The sequence below is a fragment of the Phasianus colchicus genome, chromosome 6, assembly GCF_987193195.1.
Source record: "Phasianus colchicus chromosome 6, bPhaCol1.hap1.1, whole genome shotgun sequence".
Classification (NCBI taxonomy): Eukaryota; Metazoa; Chordata; class Aves; order Galliformes; family Phasianidae; genus Phasianus; species Phasianus colchicus.
In genome coordinates, this window is record NC_143441.1 from 52964495 (window position 1) to 52983309 (window position 18815).

The 18815-nt window shown below is 53.6% G+C and overlaps 1 protein-coding gene across 10 annotated transcripts in view; it reads right to left on the reverse strand.

Annotated features, from left to right (window-relative positions):
* MAP4 (microtubule associated protein 4) overlaps positions 1 to 18815 on the reverse strand; it is a 120060-nt gene that overhangs the window by 43357 nt on the left and 57888 nt on the right. For 9 of the 10 annotated variants that reach the window (XM_031608287.2, XM_031608288.2, XM_090143285.1 and 6 more), the window contains 7 exons: positions 7799 to 7930; positions 6011 to 6121; positions 5321 to 5449; positions 4255 to 4329; positions 3686 to 3814; positions 1147 to 1719; positions 451 to 597 (listed from right to left, as the gene is read on the reverse strand). In XM_031608287.2, coding sequence (XP_031464147.2) covers positions 451 to 597; positions 1147 to 1719; positions 3686 to 3814; positions 4255 to 4329; positions 5321 to 5449; positions 6011 to 6121; positions 7799 to 7930 — 1296 coding nt within the window. The remainder of the gene's footprint in view (positions 1 to 450; positions 598 to 1146; positions 1720 to 3685; positions 3815 to 4254; positions 4330 to 5320; positions 5450 to 6010; positions 6122 to 7798; positions 7931 to 18815) is intronic. The other variant, XM_031608289.2, reaches the window with a different exon arrangement.

The following is an 18815-nucleotide window of genomic DNA, read 5'->3' on the forward strand; positions in this document are numbered from 1 at the left end:
TTCAGAGACTGTGAAAAATGCTGATACAACAAACATGGGTGGAAACAGGAAACTCCACAATGGACATCTCTGAAGTCAGAGCACTGGTGGACACAGTCAGTGGGCATGATGGGGTGGACTGGGGCTGGACATGAGGCTGGATGTGGCTCTGGGCAGCCTGGTCTGGTGGTTGGCAACCCTGTACATAGCAGAGGGTTGAACCGAGATGATCACTGTGGTCCTTTTCAACCCGGGCCATTCTATGGGGGACCTCAGGGGTCTTTTCCAGCCTCAGTGGTTCTGTAACTCTATGGTCTATTTGTAACACACTCCCTGCATGATGTTCACAACCTCACCAGTAAATCTTCTGTTGCTCTGTCCTTTGTGAGAATAAGAAAAAATGTCTGAGAAAGAACTCATGCGCCTTCAGCTGAGAGCAAAGTGGTTTCACTGCTGGTCTGAGCTCCTCACCTGTGGGTTCTGGGAGATGGTTGGTTGGTGCTGGAAGGTGCTCAGCATGGTGGCTGGCAGACGGTGAGCTGTCCTTCGCTTTCTCTAATGAAACATCAACATAACCTTCTGGGGCTTTTGGTTCTTGTTCCATGCTTGCAGTTGTTTCTGAAAATGGAATGCAGAGAATAAAAAATGGCATTAATTTGGATCAGATGAACTAAGATAAAATCACCTCCTCAATTAATCCCCGTCTTCTGAAGGAAGCAGTGATAACCTGCTTTGGGATCACTCCCTACCAGCTCTCCCCTCCTGAAAGTTTAAACATCCTGCTAAAGCAGATCTGTATCACAGAATCACAGAATGGTTTGAGTTGGAAGGCACTGTAGTCCATCCCTCTGCGATGCACAGGGACACCCACAGCTCCACCAGTGCTCACAGCCCATCCCCTGACTGTGGGTGTCTGCAGGGATGGGGCACCACCACCTCTCACTGCAACCTGTGCAGTGCCTCACTGTCCTTAGTGTATGAACTTCTTCCTTATATCCATCTAAATCTCCCCTCTATTAGTTTGCAAGCATTTCCCCTTGTGCCATCCCACAGACTCTGCAGCACTCCATTATCCCACCAGGAGCCTGGGTGCCACTGCTGCTCCTTGGTGTGCCACCTGCCACATCATTTCAAGGCTGAAGGAAGCTTTTGGGCACAGGAACTCACCTGCAGGAGCTTCGTGGGAGGGGGACTTGTCATGCTCAGCAGAGGGCTTGGATGTCACCAGCTCTTTCAGTGCAGTGATTTCAGTGTCAGCTGCACAGACAGACTTTGCTTCTGGTGCAGAGACAAAACTTGAATCTACAGGAGAAGGTTTGGCATCCACTGCTGGAGCAGTGCTGGAATCCATAGCATGAAGATGGTCCACTTCTGCTGGAAAGGTAAACTCCGAATCTGCAGCACGATGAGACTCAGCATCAGCTGCGGGGGCAAATGTCAGATCCACAGCACGGTGAGGATCTGCATCTGCTGCTGGGGAGAACTCCAAATCCACGGCGCAGCGGGGCTGAGTGTCTGCTGCTGGGCTCCAGGCAGCATCCAGCAGTGGGGGGGATGCAGCAGCAGCACTGGGAGGTTTGGACTCTGCTGCAGGGGCAAAGCCCACATCCGTGCCCTGGGGGGGCTCAGCTTCTGCTGGAGGAGCAGATCCAGTATCCACAGCATGAGGAGGCTTCGTGTCCCCTACCAGGACGGGCCCAGCTTGCTCTGCATCCAAGGCAACAACGCTCTCAGCATCTGCTACAGAAACACAGATGGCAGAAATGAGCAAAAAATAAAGAACGTGAACACCTGACAGCACAGGCTATGGCTGGGGAACAGAGGGCTCCCTCTCCCCTCTTCTCACTCTCTGCACATTGATAGAGATGGCACCACCTCCAGTGAACCACCAGTTGCTCTGTTTTTCCATACCCAACGTGGCCTCGTTCATTTTTACACATTATCACAGAATCACAGAATCACAGAATCGTAGGGGTTGGAAGGGACCTCCAGAGATCATCGAGTCCAACCCCCTGCCAAAGCAGGCTCCCTACACCAGGTCGCACAGGTAGGCGTCCAGGCGGGTCTTGAATATCTCCAGAGAAGGAGACTCCACCACCTCCCTGGGCAGCCTGTTCCACTGCTCCGTCACCTCACCGTAAAGAAGTTCTTGCGCACATTGGTGCGGAACTTCCTGTGCTCCAGCTTCTGGCCATTTCCCCTTGTCCTGTCTCCGCACACTGCTGAAAAGAGTCTGGCCTCGCCACTTTGCCCCCCACACCTTAGATATTTATAGACCTGGATCAGGTCCCCTCTCAGTCTTCTCTTCTCAAGGCTAAACAGACCCAGTTCACTTAGCCTTTCCTCATAGGGGAGATGCTCCAGGCCCTTCACCATCTTTGTGGCCCTCCGCTGGACTCTTTCCAAGAGATCCCTGTCTTTTTTGTACTGGGGAGCCCAGAACTGGACACAGTACTCCAGATGAGGCCTTACCAGGGCAGAGTAGAGGGGGAGGATCACCTCCCTCGACCTGCTGGCCACGCTCCTTTTAATGCACCCCAGAATGCCATTGGCCACAAGGGCACACTGCTGGCTCATGGCCAACCTGTCGTCCACCAGGACACCCAGGTCCCTCTCTGCAGAGCTCCTCTCCAGCAGGTCATCCCCCAACCTGTACCGGTGCATGGAATTATTCCTCCCTAGGTGCAAGACTCTACACTTGCTTTTGTTAAACTTCATCTGGTTTCTTACTGCCCAGCTCTCCAGCCTGTCCAGGTCTCGCTGAATGGCAGCACAGCCTTCAGGCGTGTCAGCCAATCCTCCCAACTTCGTATCATCAGCAAACTTGCTGAGGGTGGCCACTACCCCCTCATCAAGGTCATTGATGAAGATGTTGAACAGGACCGGTCCCAGCACCGACCCCTGGGGAACACCGCTGGTTACAGGTCTCCAACCAGACTCTGCACCGCCAATGACAACCCTCTGTGCTCTGCCAGTCAGCCAGTTCTCAATATCTACTAAGACTTGAGCTGTTGGTTTCAAAATAACATTTGCCAGCTCCTAGCACTATCAGATATCTCTGCACTTAAGCTGGTGCTCACAAAGATCCCCTGAAGGGAATTTTCCAGCTTTAGCTTGCAATGGTTTTAAACTGAGACAGGGGAGGTTTAGGTTGGATATGAGGAGGAAGTTTTTCACACAGAGGGTGGGGAGGCACTGGAACAGGTTGCCCAAGGAGGCTGTGGATGCCCCATCCCTGCAGGCATCCAAGGCCAGGCTGGATGTGGCTCTGGGCAGCCTGGGCTGCTGGTTGGTGACCCTGCACATAGCAGGGGGTTGGAACTGGATGAGCATTGTGCTCCTTTGCAACCCAGGCCATTCTGTGATTCCGTGATGATTATGAAAGGCCACATTATCAGGAGCCCCAGTGTCAGTGCTGCCCTCAGGTTCAGCCACTGCAGGCAGCAGCTCTACGTGGTGACCCCGATACCTGAGATGCACAGCTGAGGTTCAAAAACAATCTCTACTCACTGCCATTAGGGAAATCAATGAAGTCCCACTGTGATAAAACCAACATTCCACTGAACAAAACCAAAAGGGGGGTGGTTCCTTTGTTCTCTTTAAGGATTTTGATTTTACTGCTGAATAAAATGGTGAGGAAACAAACATGTAGCACGAGTCCCTTGCTGTCTATCAATAAATACCCTAAAGATGAGTGCAGTGTTACCTTCTGGTGCCTCAGCAGCTTTGGCCTCTGCTGGGGATGCTGCTAACGCCGTAGGAACAAAGTAAGGAGCTGCTGCTGCAGGGCACTCCGGTACAGTCAGCACTTCTGCTCCGGGGACTGCGGGGGACACTGGGCACAAAGAACAGTTTATTAAGAACTGACCTCAGCAAACAGCTTCACCTCCTGGACTTGGGATGCGAGTTGCTCCTCTGTCATCAGAGGAACGATTTGGGCAGTATAGGAACACACAGCATGCTATGGGAATCACTACAGCAGCACTGTGCAGCACCCAGCAGTACAGCACCCAGCTCTAAGGGAGCCCTGAGCTCCAAAACCACTGCAGATCCACCAGCAGTGCTGAAGGGGTCTCCTCTTTGCTCCTTTACCAAAATGAAGTAGACCCTTGGGAGTGAACACACAGCCCTGATTTGTACCACCCCAGAAAATCTGACTTTCATTTATCCACTGCTTTTTGTTTCTTGGAAAGGCAGATGAGGACAGAGGCTCTGCTTCTGCTCTTCACAAACTCTACAGACAGTTCCCATAGATCAACTCAGAACTATTTTTACCTGGTGGCTCAGCAAAGAAAGAGGCATCCGGTCCCTTTGCGTAATGCTGAGCTCCCATCCAATGATCTTCAGGCACTGTGGAAAACACAACACAGTCAGTCCTGGCCCAACACTGCTTCATTTTTAAAGCTCTTTGCTCAAGGGATCAACTGCTGCTTTTCTGACTTCACTCTTGGGTAACAACTTATCAGTTCACTTTAGGAATGCCATCAGAACACTGTGCTCTTCTGCAATCACTACAACCACAGCTTGCATCACAGAGGAGTTGTATCCAGCACTGATCCCAGGAGCTGACAGAGCAGGTCTGGACAATCACAGAACCACAGAATGGTTTGAGCTGGAAGGGAACCTAAATGGCCTTGCAGTGCACAGGGACAGCCCCAGCCTCACCAGGTGCTCAGAGCCCATCCTCTGTCACCCAACGACTCCAGGGATGGGGAACCACCACCTCTTTGAGAAGTGAGAATCTTTGCTCGATGGAATATTCATCTCCAAAGTAGCTTTAGAACATTCACACTGACCAAGGACTGGGGTTTCCAATGGGATACTTCGGAAACTTGACTCACTCTCTGTACTGCCTGTTCTACTTTGGAGAAGAGAAGGCTGCAGGGAGACCTCACTGTGGCCTTCAGTACTTGAAGGGAGCGGATAAACAGGAGGGGAACGGCTGTTTGTGAGGGTGGATGGTGAGAGGACAAGGGGGAATGGCTTTAAAGTGAGACAGGGGAGGTTTGGGTTGGATATGAGGAGGAAGTTTTTCATGCAGAGGTGGTGAGGCACTGGAACAGGTTGCCCAAGGAGGCTGTGGATGCCCCATCCCTGCAGGCATTCAAGGCCAGGCTGGATGTGGCTCTGGGCAGCCTGGGCTGCTGGTTGGTGACCTGCACACAGCAGGGGGTTGGAACTGGAGGAGCACTGTGCTCCTTTGCAACCCAGGCCATTCTATCATTCTGTGATACCTCCCCCAAGGTTCTTTAGGAGTATTACATTGAGAATTTCCAGAGGCACATCCTCCAAACCCAACCAGAGTAAGACAGATGGTGATGGCAAAACATCTGTTTCTCACCTGCTTTGTCTTGCAGAAATTCTGCAGCTGAATCGAGGCCCATGAAGGCTGACGGGTCCAAGACCTCTGCAGGGCAATAGGGGGACCCCAGGAAAGGTTGCTCGGGTACCATCACAGACCCATGTGGCACTGAAGAAATAAAAAGCTGTTTGTCAGTCCTGTGCTGCCTCTAACAACTCCCCTCCACAATTTTAAGTCTACAGCACCTGCAAAATAGATGACACTGCTCTGCTCACAAGCAGCTTACATAAAATTTGTCACCAACTCGATCAGTTGGTGCTCCTTCGTATTGTGAACTCTATACATGTTTTTTTCCAACAAGGTCTGAGACAGTAAATGAGTGCTTCTGCTCCTGCGAATTCCTGTTAACAAGCACATCAGATGCAAAGCCCAGGCACTGAAGCTCCCTTGGTGGGAAAGGCTCATGGAAATTGGGTGTTCAGCACTGAAGGTAAGAGCCACTGGCAACTCCAGCCCAACTCAATGGGTGCAGTGCCCTATCTCCTTCTACAGGGAGGCACTTCAAAAGAGACCTTCCTGGAAGCAGCCACTGGAATGTCTCCAGGCACACAAAATAACTGTGCAAAGAGATGATATGGTCTTATCAGCTAAACAGCTTTCAGCACATGCAAGTCAATGGAGAAGACACCAACAAATGGCCACCAGAATGAGCGCTGAGGAGGAACTCACCATGGATGTCTCTGGAAGTGTCAGCGTGGTCTGTGAAGAGCTGCACATTCTTCATGTCAGGAGGAAAGGACAGGCCTGGCAGGTTCTCCCCTCGGTGCATGCCAAAGGGGTCTGAGGGACACAGAATGAGGCAGCATTACTGTGTGGCTGAAGAAACAACGTGGCATAGGATTGTTGGCATAGAGATGCATGCAGTGCCACCACAGAGGTGGTATCAGCATGGCAGAGGGAAGGACCTCCAAGGAAAGCTGCCTGCAAGATGAGGGCCAGTACCTCCATCATTAGACTGCATGCCAACAGAAACCAGGGCTGGCTGCTCAGACTGCCTAGAAATGAAAACTGACTGCAATTCAGATGGTAACTGGCTGCACCAAGAACCCTTATCCCCCTGTATGCTGTAGATGGGTATCTCACCAGAATGCCATCACTCTGACAAGGAAATGCTACAGAGATGAGCTTCCCATGAGCTGCTCACTGTGCCTCAACACAGCCATGTGCTGTAAGGCTGCAAAGGGATGGAAACATGGCCTTCCCCTCGCACACAAACCTCCCCATGGCTCACAGCCCCCTCCCATTCCCCACACGGAATTTCAGACACCACGCAGATCTCTTTGGATTAAGCACAATTAAAGGAGCTTCAGTTGAAGGCTTTCATTATCTCTCTTTTTTTTTAATATATTTTTAAATGTCAGACGTGCTATATCAGGAGATGACAGCACAACTGCCACTGTTCATTGTGCTCCAAAATGTCACACTGGAGTGAGCATCGTGCAATCTCTTATAAATCCATCAGACTATTTGAGATGCCAGTACAATGTCTGGCTTCAGAATACACTTTAGAAAATGGTTTCTGCACTAGATAACCCACAGACTCGCTTCATTTCACATTCATTTCATTCAGGCCAAGAGAACACAGTGCGATGGGCTCAGTATTTAAATCGCCCCCATCGTCTGTAGCATCACCTGGCTATGGAGTGCAGCTCCAACATCCCACTCTTCCATCTAACACAGCAACAGGGGAAAAGCTGCACTTCAGAAACTAAAGGCTCTTTGCTTCCAGTTGTCACATGAATCATCTCTCACCATTGTAACAATACAGAATTGCTTCACAGAGCATCTTAGAAAATACAAGATTCAGACAGCAAGAAGGTTACTTAGTGAACAGGTCCGCCGTGTTCAAAAATCCTTAAAAACATCAGGTTTTGTCCTGTTTCTGCCACTGTCTTTCCCAGGCTGGCAGCCTGCTGCAGTCTGGGCAGCACATACGTTCTTCCTACCTCAAAAACTAGCAAGTCATTTCCCATAATTTTTTATCAAAAGCAAGAGAAGTCCCTGGAGGTGCTCAAGGCCAGGTTGGATGGGGCCCTGGGCAGCCTGGGCTGCTGTGAAATGTGGAGGTTGGTGGCCCTGCATTGGTGGGGGGTTGGAGCTTCGTGATCCTTGGGGTCCCTTCCAACCCAGCCATTTTGTGATTCTGTGATTCTGTGTGAAAAGAAAAGTGGGTGTTGGAAGAAAAGGTATCTGTGTAGGTGCAGGGCACATGGCACTGCCTGCAGATGTGCCAGGCTGTGCTCCAGGGCAGGGCAGGGGCTGGGCTCAGCTCCAGGCTGACAGCAGTTCTCTCTGGTGTGATGAGGTTCCACATTTTAGGAAAACACAGCAACACATTCTAAGGAAGGTGTGAGCACGAAGCAGGAGAAGGAAGCCTTAGGGATGGATGTGAGGGCTCTGCTGTGTTACAGAAGTGACCGAGGAGTGGTGCTACAGCTGAGAGCACCAGGGGCATACCTGCCATCTCCATGGGTTTGAACACAGGCTGTGGCTCAAAGCACAGCTCTCTGTCATCCATGGCCCACGTGTCGTTGCGGTCGAGGAATTCCTTATAGGACAGCTTTTCATCCATGATTTCTCCTGGGAACACTGAAATTGGAGAGGAAAGTGGTGCAGTCAATACAGAAATAATAAATCAAAACAATTAAAAATTTATTCCTGAATGATATAGCATCGAAAAGGCAACAAACAGCACCAACTGTTGGCCAAGAGTTCATAGCTCTTTTCCTATTGCTTTGATGCATAGTTTAGATGCGAGATGCAGAATAATGGGCACTTCTGCATCAGAAAATGACAAACAGGACCAAGAACACAGAGCTCACACACAGTGCTGTCCTACTGCCAAACGCTGGACAACCCATGGCAGCATCTTTGGGAGCTCACCCCCAGAGCTGGCAGCACAGCCCCAACCACACCTGGCAGCAAAGAACAGGAGCACAGCTTGCTTCCAGTTACAAGGAAGATCAGATCATCTTAGGGAATGCCTTCCCTGAATACCTGCAAGGCCTTTATTTGGATATCTTCCCAAACCCAAACTCCCCCCAGCTCACAACACCAGGTCTCCATATGCATCCACACACCGAAGGCCAATGGCTTCCACGCGGGCAAGGAAAGCTGGAAAGGAAATGGCTTCAGACTAAAAGAGGGGAAGATTAGATGCTGGCACTGCCCAGAGCTGTGCTGCCCACCCCTGGAGGTGCCCAAGGCCACGGCTGGTCCCTGGGCAGCCCGAGTTGGGGGCAGGCAGCCCACGGCAGGGGTTGAGGGCAGGGGCTGTGGGGTCACTTCCAAGCCAACCACGCAGTGGTTCCATGACTGTGTGACAATGTCCTGCTCTGACAAGGGAGGAAAGACAGATGCTAATGCCTTAATGGGAGTTCATGACTGCAGGAGAGCTGCTGCAGTGCTGACCCAGCTACACAGCAATAAACTGACCTCTGCATGCACTCTGAAGGCCAGAGAGTGGAAATGCACACTGTGATGCCTGTAATTACAAAGCACTGCCTCCCTTCTGATGTGTAAACATCATCAGAGAATGGCTCTGGAATAAATGCAGTTTCTGCCCACGAGGGGAGCGATGCCCATGGCCATGATGCAGCCCCACAGATGCTGCTGGCATCCCAGTGAGGTTCTGCCAGTGGTTCTCTGCTGCTTTGTGCCCACATTTGCCATGGCCACAGGAGCTGATGAGGACCCTGGGCAGCCTGGGCTGGTATGAAATGTGGAGGTTGGTGGCCCTGCCTGTGGTGGGGGGGTTAAAACTTCATGATCCTTGAGGTCCTTTCCAACCCAAGCCATTCTGTGATGCTGTGTGATCAGTATCATAGAATCACAGAACCACCAAACCTCTACCATCACCGAGTCCAACTGTCAGCCCACCCCCACTGTGTCCACCCATGGAATCACAGAACCATTCAGGCTGGAGAAGAAGCTGAGGCCACCACTCCCACCCACCCCCCACCATGCCCACTGCCCATTTGCCCAGTGCCACATCCCCTGGCCCTGGAACACCTCCAGGACGGTGACATTCCCCCCCCAGGCAGCTGTGCCAGCACTGATCACCCTCTGGAGAAGGAATTGTCCCTGTAACACAAACGGAGCCTCCCCTGGTGCAGTGTGATGCCAGCCCCCTGGATGGGAAACATCAAATGAGGCATCAGATGAAACTGGGGCTCAGAAGCAGCAGCACATCGCTGCTCGCAGCCAGCAGCACAGGGCACAGCTGATGGCCGGCGTAGGAGCAGCAGCTGTGCAGTGCAGCTGGGAGCAGCAGCTCCCCTCGAGCTGCTCTGGCTCCGTGAGCGTGCCAAACACAGGCTGCAGTGCGGGCTGCGTCAGCTCCCACATCAAGAGAGAGCAACGACCCCATCACCACTCCTGGACGCATGGTGCGCTGCTTCCCCGGCCACGGAACTGCAGAGCTGACACCTGCAGCCAGTCTGCCCCCTCCCCATCCCCACGCCTGGATCCTCCCCATTGAACTCAGCCCAGTGGAGGACGAGGAAAGAGATGGCAGAAAACTACAGGAAAGAGGATTTCCCAGCTCCAAACGCAGCTCTGCAGAGCTAAGCACCGCGGCACCCATGGGATGGACCACATGTGCCCAGAGCAAACAGAAACCACCAGCTGAACTCCCCCAAGGAGCACTGCAGCCAAGCGCTCCAAACACCACACAGCAGCAAACACAGCACAAACCTGCTATTACCTCCAGTATTAAAGCTCTGCTCACAGCTGAACACCTCGTTATGACCAGTGCTAAGGTCAACCAACAGAAGGTAACAGCTGACAAAATCTCAGCTGAAGAAAAGCATTCCCCTCACAGCACTTACGCAGCAAAGTCCCTTCTGAAAGCAGGAACGTGGATCCCATGCACACAGCCTTCCCCGAGCTGATCCGGACACGCAGAACATTCAGCACGGCCACTGCCAGCACTTCTGTCTGCTCTGAGAGCTGATCCACACGGAGCAGCACCACGCGCGGCTGTCCCAGCACACAGAGTGCCTCCGCACCAAGCTGCAGGGCACGGGGCAGGAGAGCAGCACTGTGGGGAGGGGATTACAGTGGCAAAGCCTTTGTACTGGGGGAGATGCTAATCTTGGCAGGGCAGATCTCTAGCTAGAGGTTAAGTATCTTCTAAGTTAATGAGTCTGCAGCCACGGGATGCCCCTGCCAGAGCCAAAGCAAGCAAAGAGGGAAAGAGAAGCTTAAGAGCTTCTTTCATATGGCTGATCCCCAAGCTAATTTGCTCAGACTGCTGCACTGGTTCAGCATCTCCATGGGATGCCAGGCACGCAAAGGCATCCACCGAGACAGAGAGCTCTCCCAGTTTTGGTGGAACAATCCCCATCCCACCACCAATCTGTGGTGACCACAAAGGAAACGAGGCTGCACAGCCTCAGCAGGGCACATCTACCCTCCTCTGCAAGGAACGTGAAGCAACGTTGGAACAGGTTGCCTAAGGAGGCTGTGGATGCCCCATCCCTGCAGGCATTCAAGGCCAGGCTGGATGTGGCTCTGGGCAGCCTGGGCTGCTGGTTGGCGACCTGCACACAGCAGGGGGGTTGAAACTAGCCCTTTTCATTCCAGGCCATTCTATGGTTCTATGAACACTGGCAGCAGGCAGAGTTGGGAGCATGCATGGTTTTATGCTCCATGTGAAGCTGTGTGCTGCACTGGGAGCATCCCGGCTCCTCCGCTTCGCACTGCTCCACCAACAGCAGCAACTTCAGACTCTTGCCTCGCTCCCTGGAAGGCTCCAACCCCTGCAGATGTGCACTGCAGACAAGCTGCACCCATGCCCCAGGATCAAAGGGACGGGCAGACAAGCACCTACATGAAAAAGGTTTAGCTATCAGCAGCCTGCACTGCACCCAGAGCTGGATGAGGTTACGTTAAAACTGACCTCGCTGCAGGGAAAAGCAAATTAAAATCCACCACCGAGTTGGACGGAGAAGAACAGGAAGATACGATGGGTCCACAAGAACCTGGAGGGCATTTCAGATGGTGCTGACAATTGGAGAAGCATTTATTGCTTTCCTGATGAAATTCCACGCTGTTACATAAGCTGGGATGCTAAAAGAGCTGAGTGCTTCTGACAGTCAGAACCAGTGTCACCTCGCTGCGAAGATGCACAGTCAGGAGCTGCAAAGTTCAATGGGAGTTCATCACTTCGGGCTCAGCGCAGTGATCAGCCTATCCAGCTCCCCTTGTGGGGCCTTCCTACCCCCAGGCAGATCAACACGTCCTTCCAGTCTGGGGTCAGCAGCAAACTGGGGGAGCAGTGCAGACCCACTACCAACCCTGGGGAGCTCCGCCTGTGGCCGAGCACCAGCTGGCCGTGACTCCGCTCCCCACCACTCTCCAGGCCTGGCCACGCAGTCAGTTCCTTACCCAGCAAAAAGTGCACCTGCCCAAGGGCTGCCAGCCTCTCCACCGTACAGTGGGAGACAGGGCCAAAGGCTGCGCTGAAGCGCAGGCAGACCACAGCAACAGCCCTTCCCTCCTCCACCAGAGCCTCACCTGCTCACAGGCTGCTCAAGCAGGACCTGCCCTTCATCAGCCCACGCTGCCTGCCCTCGTCCTCCGGCTGTCCCACACCCGTGTGTGATGTGATGTGCTCTCCCTCAAGATGACCCTTCTGGGCTCCGAGCTCAGGCTGATGGTTCCCAGATCCTCCTTACGACCCTTCTTAGAGATGGGATCACAAAGGTGGGATGTGGGCCTGGGGGACGCAATCGGTGGGCATGGCGGGGGGAGGCTGGGCTGGAGGTGGATCTCAGAGGCCTCCTCCCACCTGAACGGCTCCATGATCGACACGAAGCTCGGAGAAAGCAAGCATGGCCAAGCAAGGCAGCCAGAGAACAGCCAGTGACAGCCAAAATGGGCTCCTCCCGCCCAGCTCCTTCCACAGGAACAATTCTCACTGACCCAAAAAAGCATTGCTGAACACACATCCGACCCTGGGCTGGGGCAGGTTCTCTGATTTTTGTAACAAAGGCACTTGAAGTCCTATTTTTGTACAGAAGACGCCAGAGGTTTATTTCCACAGCGTTGTCACAGGCACACAGAAACACAACAGCTCTATTTGGGAAACCTCTGACTCCAAAAGTCAGTGGGCATCTGCACAGCGAACTGAGGAGGATGTCTGTTGGAGGGAGGTGGGGTTACAGGCCTGCTGCCTGCGTGCTTTAACATCAGGCTCTGGACTATTATTACTCCTGTTCTTTTATGTGCTTTTTCTTTTTGCCATTTGCGTTTAAAAACTGAGACTCTGAGAACGGGGCGTTTCAATGGACGTGTTATGGACTCACATGGGGCTCCTTCCTGCAGCACAGGGCTTTCTGCACGCCCTAACAGCGTCTCCTTCAACCCAAAGCCACACCAAAGCCACACAGCCATCCCACGGGAGCCCAGTGTGGGATGCAGGCAGCGTACAACACAACACTGCACATATGGAAGTCCTGCAGCAGCAAAGCTAAGGCTGAGCCTGCTGGAGCTCCCACCCCCTTGGGCCATGGATCTAAGCTTCACCCTTCTGCGCTGAGCCCAAATCATGCTGACCCAAGCTATTGCTAAAAACAACCCCTTGAACTCCATGCAAAGCCTTTCTTCAGCTCTAAGGCTAGCCTCTGCTCCCAGCCCATCCCTGCACCCTGAGCCCCAGCCCCACAGGTTCCAGCAGCAGCTCGGGGCTCACCCTGCTGTGCTCCATCTCTGCTCACCTGCTGGGGCTGAACAGCGTGCAGCCAGATTTAAACCTGCTATAGCATTTTTCTTTCCCCTGACTGAGGCCTGGATTGCTCATCAAATAACAGAACAGAATGAAAGGAGACAACGGTCTGAACGCCACAGCCTGTCTGCACCATCTTCTCCTCCAGCTCTGTATAACAGAGGTTTGTTTACTCTACTCAACACCCTCGGCTTTCCAAGAAATCAGAAAGCCCCTTCTTTTTGACCCACGTGCTCTGGTAACGACACATCACTTTGTACTTAACCTCGTATAGCTCTTACTCAGCAGCTGCACTCGATGATGCTTTCAGGTCCCTTCCACCCTGGGTTATTCTCAATCTCACAGGCTCTGTGTGCTGGCATCCCACCATTATTGGGCCTCTGCTCTCACAAGATTTTCCAACACAGCCATGTCAGTGTGTCTATCAATGTCCTGCCCTATACACACAACTCTGCCTTTCTTAGCTCCCCGTTTTTCCAACAGATTTAACTCAACAGCTCACCATCAAGACAAGCTTCAGTCCACAGCCCTTTTCTCACTGCTGCTCAGACCTTCACTTGCCTAAAAACAGTCAATTCTATCACATGTACTTTCCAACTCATCACAGAACCATTAAGGTTGGAGATGTCTGAGATCCCCATGCCCATCCCACCCCCCTCCCATGCCCACTGCCCACATCCCCAGTGCCACATCCACAGCACTGGGACACCCCAGGACAGTGACCCCCATCCCTGGGCTGTGGTGGTGCTGAGAGAAGGAATTGCTCTCTGGAGAAGGAACTGATCCCAATATCCACCCTGACTCTCCCCAGCACAATGTGAGGCACAACCTCTTGTCCTAAATGTATCTTTTATGCTCATCTCCAAGGAGCTCTCATCAGTGAAAGCATGCACCAGGCATGGCACCAGCATCACAGAATCATAGAATGGTTGGGTTGGAAGGGACCTCAAGGATCACAAAGCTCCAACCCCCCACCAATGCAGGGCCACCAACCTCCACATTTCACAGCAGCCCAGGCTGCCCAGGGCCCCATCCAACCTGGCCTTGAACACCTCAGGGATGGACGGGGCATCCACAGCCTCTCTGGGCAGCTGTTCCAGCACCTCACCACTCTCACAGCAAACAACTTCCCCCTCACATCCAACTGAAATCTGCCCTCCCTCAACTTCCAACCATTTCCCCTTGTCCTGCTGTTATCTCCCCTTTCCAAGAGCTGACTCCCCTCCTGTTTGCAGGCTCCCTTGAGGTGCTGAAGGCTGCAATGATTCACCCCGCAGCCTTCTCTTCTCCATGCTGAACAAGCCCAGCTCCCTCAGCCTGTCTTTGTAGTGGAGGTGCTGCAGCCCCTGATCATCTCTGTGGCTCCTCTGGACCCTCTCCAACAGCTCTCTGCCTTTCTTGTACTGGGGGCCCCAGCCTGGACGCAGCACTGCAGATGGGGACACATGAGGGCAGAGATGGACAGCCCCACTGGCCACCCCTGTTCTGATGGAGCCCACTCTTGGTAGCCCTTCCAGCCAAACAAACCCCAAACCATTCATGTCACATATTCCATTTCCTTTGGATACCCGCAGACAACCAGCCATCGCTCAGCCCACAACAGACAACCCAACCCTTCCCCCCCAAAGCAGAGGTTTGGTTGCTGGCTTCAGTTCTCCTGACCTACATTTCTCAGCACTTCCAGGAGTGACACGCGTGGACAACCCCCTTCGGAGCGCCAATCCACGCGTGTCACTCCTGCAGCACTCAGCACGGATGTGCACAGATCCACACCATCCACCAGCTCTGCAAAGCCCTTAAAATAGCAATTCTCCCTTCAGCACCGTAGTCATGTTTGTTTAATGCTGAGATTACAGGCTGCTGACCTACTTTCTGCTGCTCAAAGCTCAGCAGCAGTCGGGAGAAATCTATCCGCCGCGTCTGCAAGAAGAGTTTTATGGCCATTCATTCCAAATGTGTCAAATTAATGATATCAAAGCATGAAGCCATTTGCATAGCATGGGAAGGATCTACAGTTCTTGTTGAGGAAGCTTATCATAGAATCATAGAATGGCCTGGGTTGCAAAGGAGCACAGTGCTCATCCAGTTCCAACCCCCTGCTGTGTGCAGGTCGCCAACCAGCAGCCCAGGCTGCCCAGAGCCACATCCAGCCTGGCCTTGGATGCCTGCAGGGATGGGGCATCCACTACCACAACCTGTTCCAGTGCTCAAGCTTCTGCTCTGGGAGATGTGATGCACTGCGTTGCAGCCCTGGGAGGTCACCCAATTTGCTAGGAACCTCCAGATTCCTCACCAAGGAGGTGTGTCTGCAATTAGTGCAGAACTAATGAAACCTTCCCAGCTCTAAAACCAACCAGAGGGGTTCATGTGAACCTCTGTTCATGTGGATGAGCCTCCGAAGATGGAGCTCAGCAGTGGAGGAGCAGTGGGGTCGGTCCGCGCACTGCAGCTCCTACCAACACATCGCACACCCAAAACACAAAGCAAAACACGCATGACTCAGATCCCTGGCCTCACAGCAAGCTGTCTCACCCAGCTGTGAATGGCAGAGCAGGGCACACAGCCAGCACAGAGCACTGCTGATGCTGAGCAGAGCGGACATTTCCAGGCTTGTCGGGAACCTTCCACGGCTCCGGCGCAGGCAGAGCGCAGTGACGGCGCTGCGGGGCACTGCTGCAGTCATGGCCTCGTTCTTGTCTTTGTTTTAGGAAAAATACAGACAGCACCGAACGTCTGACCTTGGAACACACAGAAGGGCTGCACTGTGCTCTGCGGTCACAGAATCATGGAACCACATGGATTCCCACATCCAACCCCAGCCCACCTCACCGTGCCCACTGCCCACATCCCACAGCTCCTCAGCATCTCCAGGCACAGAGACCCCCCCCCCACCCCCTGGGCAGCTGTGCCAGCACCCGGCTGCTCTTTGGGAGTGGGAATCGTCCCTGACGCCCAACCTGACCTCTGCTGCTGCAGCGTGAGGCCGCTCCCTCTCATCCCATCACTCACCCAGGAGCAGAGGCCAACCCCTCCTCACCACCACCTCCTTGCAGGAGTTATAGGGAGCAATGAGGTCAGCCCCGAGCCCCCGCTGCTCCACGCTGACCCACCCCACGCCCCCAGCCGCTCCCCCAGCGCGGTGCTGCAGCCCCCCGCGCCCCGCCGCCCTCTCTGCACACACTGCAGGCCCCCATGGGGTCCCAGCCCTGAGCACAGCACGCAGCCCCAGCACTGCCACGCAGAGGGACGGTCACCTCCTGCTCTGCTGCCGGCGCTGCTGCTCACACGGCCGGGATGCTGCCGGCCTCCTCGGCCCCTGGGCGCTCTGCTGGCTCCCGCTCAGCCTGCTGTCAGCAGACATCTTTTGTATTCCTTTTCCTTACAAAATTCAACCTGCACGGAGCCCCGATCCGTCAGCAGAGGGCTGTGATGGGCAGCACGGGATGCAGGCATAACTGCATGGGGGGGAGCACTCAGCCCCTGCTGCCCAGCCCAGGGAAGGGGCGGCTCCTGCCCCAACTCTGTGAGCACCAGCAGCTCTGCAGAGGGCTTCTTGTTGCACAGGGGCGTGTTTTAATGGCTGCTTTGGGTCTGTGTGAAACAAACGATGACTTCTGCTGCAGGGCAGAGCGGTGCTGCTGCTGCTGCCTTTGCTTCATCCTACAGTGCATTAACACTGCTGCACATCTCCTGTCTGCTTCCGGAGAAAAACTGACACTGCTTCCCATTCCAGGTGCCTTCCTGTACACGTTCTGCAAACTGTGCTCTTTCTGAAACCTCCTGGAACCGCTTGAAATGCAATGCATGGTCTTGGTGCTGCCATGCAAGCTCTCTTTTTTAATGAATTGCGGGATAAAAAAAAGTAATCACAGCAAGTTGCTCTTGCTGCAAATTTTGTGTTTTGTCTCTTCTGCCCTGCACAGGAGTGTGGGCTGTGGGCTGCAGGCTGTGTCCCACGGCAGTGCTGGGGCTGTGGGCTGTGCACAGCGTGGTTTGGGTGCAGAGCAGCCCGGCATCAACCAACACCCCCCGGTCCATTTCCCCACACAGCCTTCCAGCTGCTCTGCCCCACGCCTGCAGTGCTGCCCGGGGTGCTGCGGCTGAAGCACAGGACCTGGAGCTCAGACTCACTGAAGCTCTCGTTGCACCACAGCACTGAGTGCTCCCCTGGGTGCAGTGCACATCCAGCAGGCTACCAGCACAACCACAGGTGCAGCACTGGGCGCTCATGACCAGCAGCCTGGCTTTTTCCTTCCTGCATCCCTTCTGGTTTCCAGACAGCAACCTTCAGGCACAGGTCAGCTCACAGCGAGCAGGGCTGCCAGTCCGGCTGCTTTCTGCTGAATGCCCTTGGAGCGATGAATCCTGAGCTCAGCTCTTGCACAACCAACACAACACGGCTCTTTTAGCATCCTTCCCTCTGCAGGGCTGGGCAGCAAGCAGCACATCTTCACCAGCTGCTCCTGAACTGGGCAGCTCCACTCTGGGGCCTGGAATGATGAACTGCTTCCCATCCATGGTGAATCTCAGCCCAGATCCAGAGCAGAATGCAGTGTGGCAATGGAGATTTCTCCTCTCAGACTTCAGCAGTTATTCTGCTTGTGAGATTGACAGTGATCACCCCTCCAAACCTTGCAGAACTGTTCTTGTATGAGTGACACTTGGAAAGATAAACTGTTTGCATCACTGGAAACCAGAATGGCACTGATGTAACAGACTGGACGTCACAGATTCTCCAAACAAAGCAAGCAGGGAAGATTTGACTGAGCCAAGAGCAAAATATTTTTATCTGCAGTCAGGGGAAATGTTAGAGAAGCTGGAGGCAGAAGGGAATGACATAAAGGTAAATAAAGCATTGGCCAGGCCATGGCCACAGGAGGATTACCTGCTGGAGGAGCACGACGGGCAGCCAGAGCTTGAAGGTCAAGAATTCAGAATAAGTCGTGCTTAACGTTTCTACTGTAATGGAAGAGATGGGGAAGGGCTCTGATGAAGTGACAGATGAAGTCAGCATGCAGCATTAGGGTGGCAGCCGGGAAGGACTCAGTGATTTCCACGATCAGAACAGCAGACGTGAGAAAGTTTGACGTTATGAAATTCAGTGTTATGCAAGGGAAGAAACAGAGCTCAACGGGAGCTGAAGGAGAAGCAGAGGGGCTCCTGGCCACGAGCACTGAGCTGTGACTGATGAAAGCAGATGAGAGTGCAGAGCCCAGCAGGGAGGGCCGCCTGTTGGGGAATGGGAGCACTAAACAACAGGGCTGCTCCTGCAAACACACAGCACGGCTCCAGCACAAACCATCCAACAGCACAGAGCCCTGGGAATGGAAGCAAGCAGCAAGAAATGGAGGCAGCGGAATTCCGAAGTCCCAAAGCTGCACATCTTCCAGCTAATCCCAGAACCACAGCATGATGGGGCTGAGGATGGGGGCACATCGGGGTCCTTCTGGTCCCCCCACAGCCCAGCAGGGCCACCCAGAGCAGGGGGCACAGCCCCACAGCCAGGGGTGAGAGATCCCCCAGGAGGAGAGCCCTGTGCAGGGCTGCAGCACCCAGCTGGACCAGTGCAGGTGGTGTTTGGTGGAGGCCAGTGGATAATGAAAGGACAAGGGGAATGGTTTGAAAATGAGACAGGGAGGTTTAGGTTGGATATGAGGAGGAAGCTTTTCACACAGAGGGTGGTGAGGCACTGGCACAGGTTGCCCAAGGAGGCTGTGGATGCCCCATCCCTGCAGGCATTCAAGG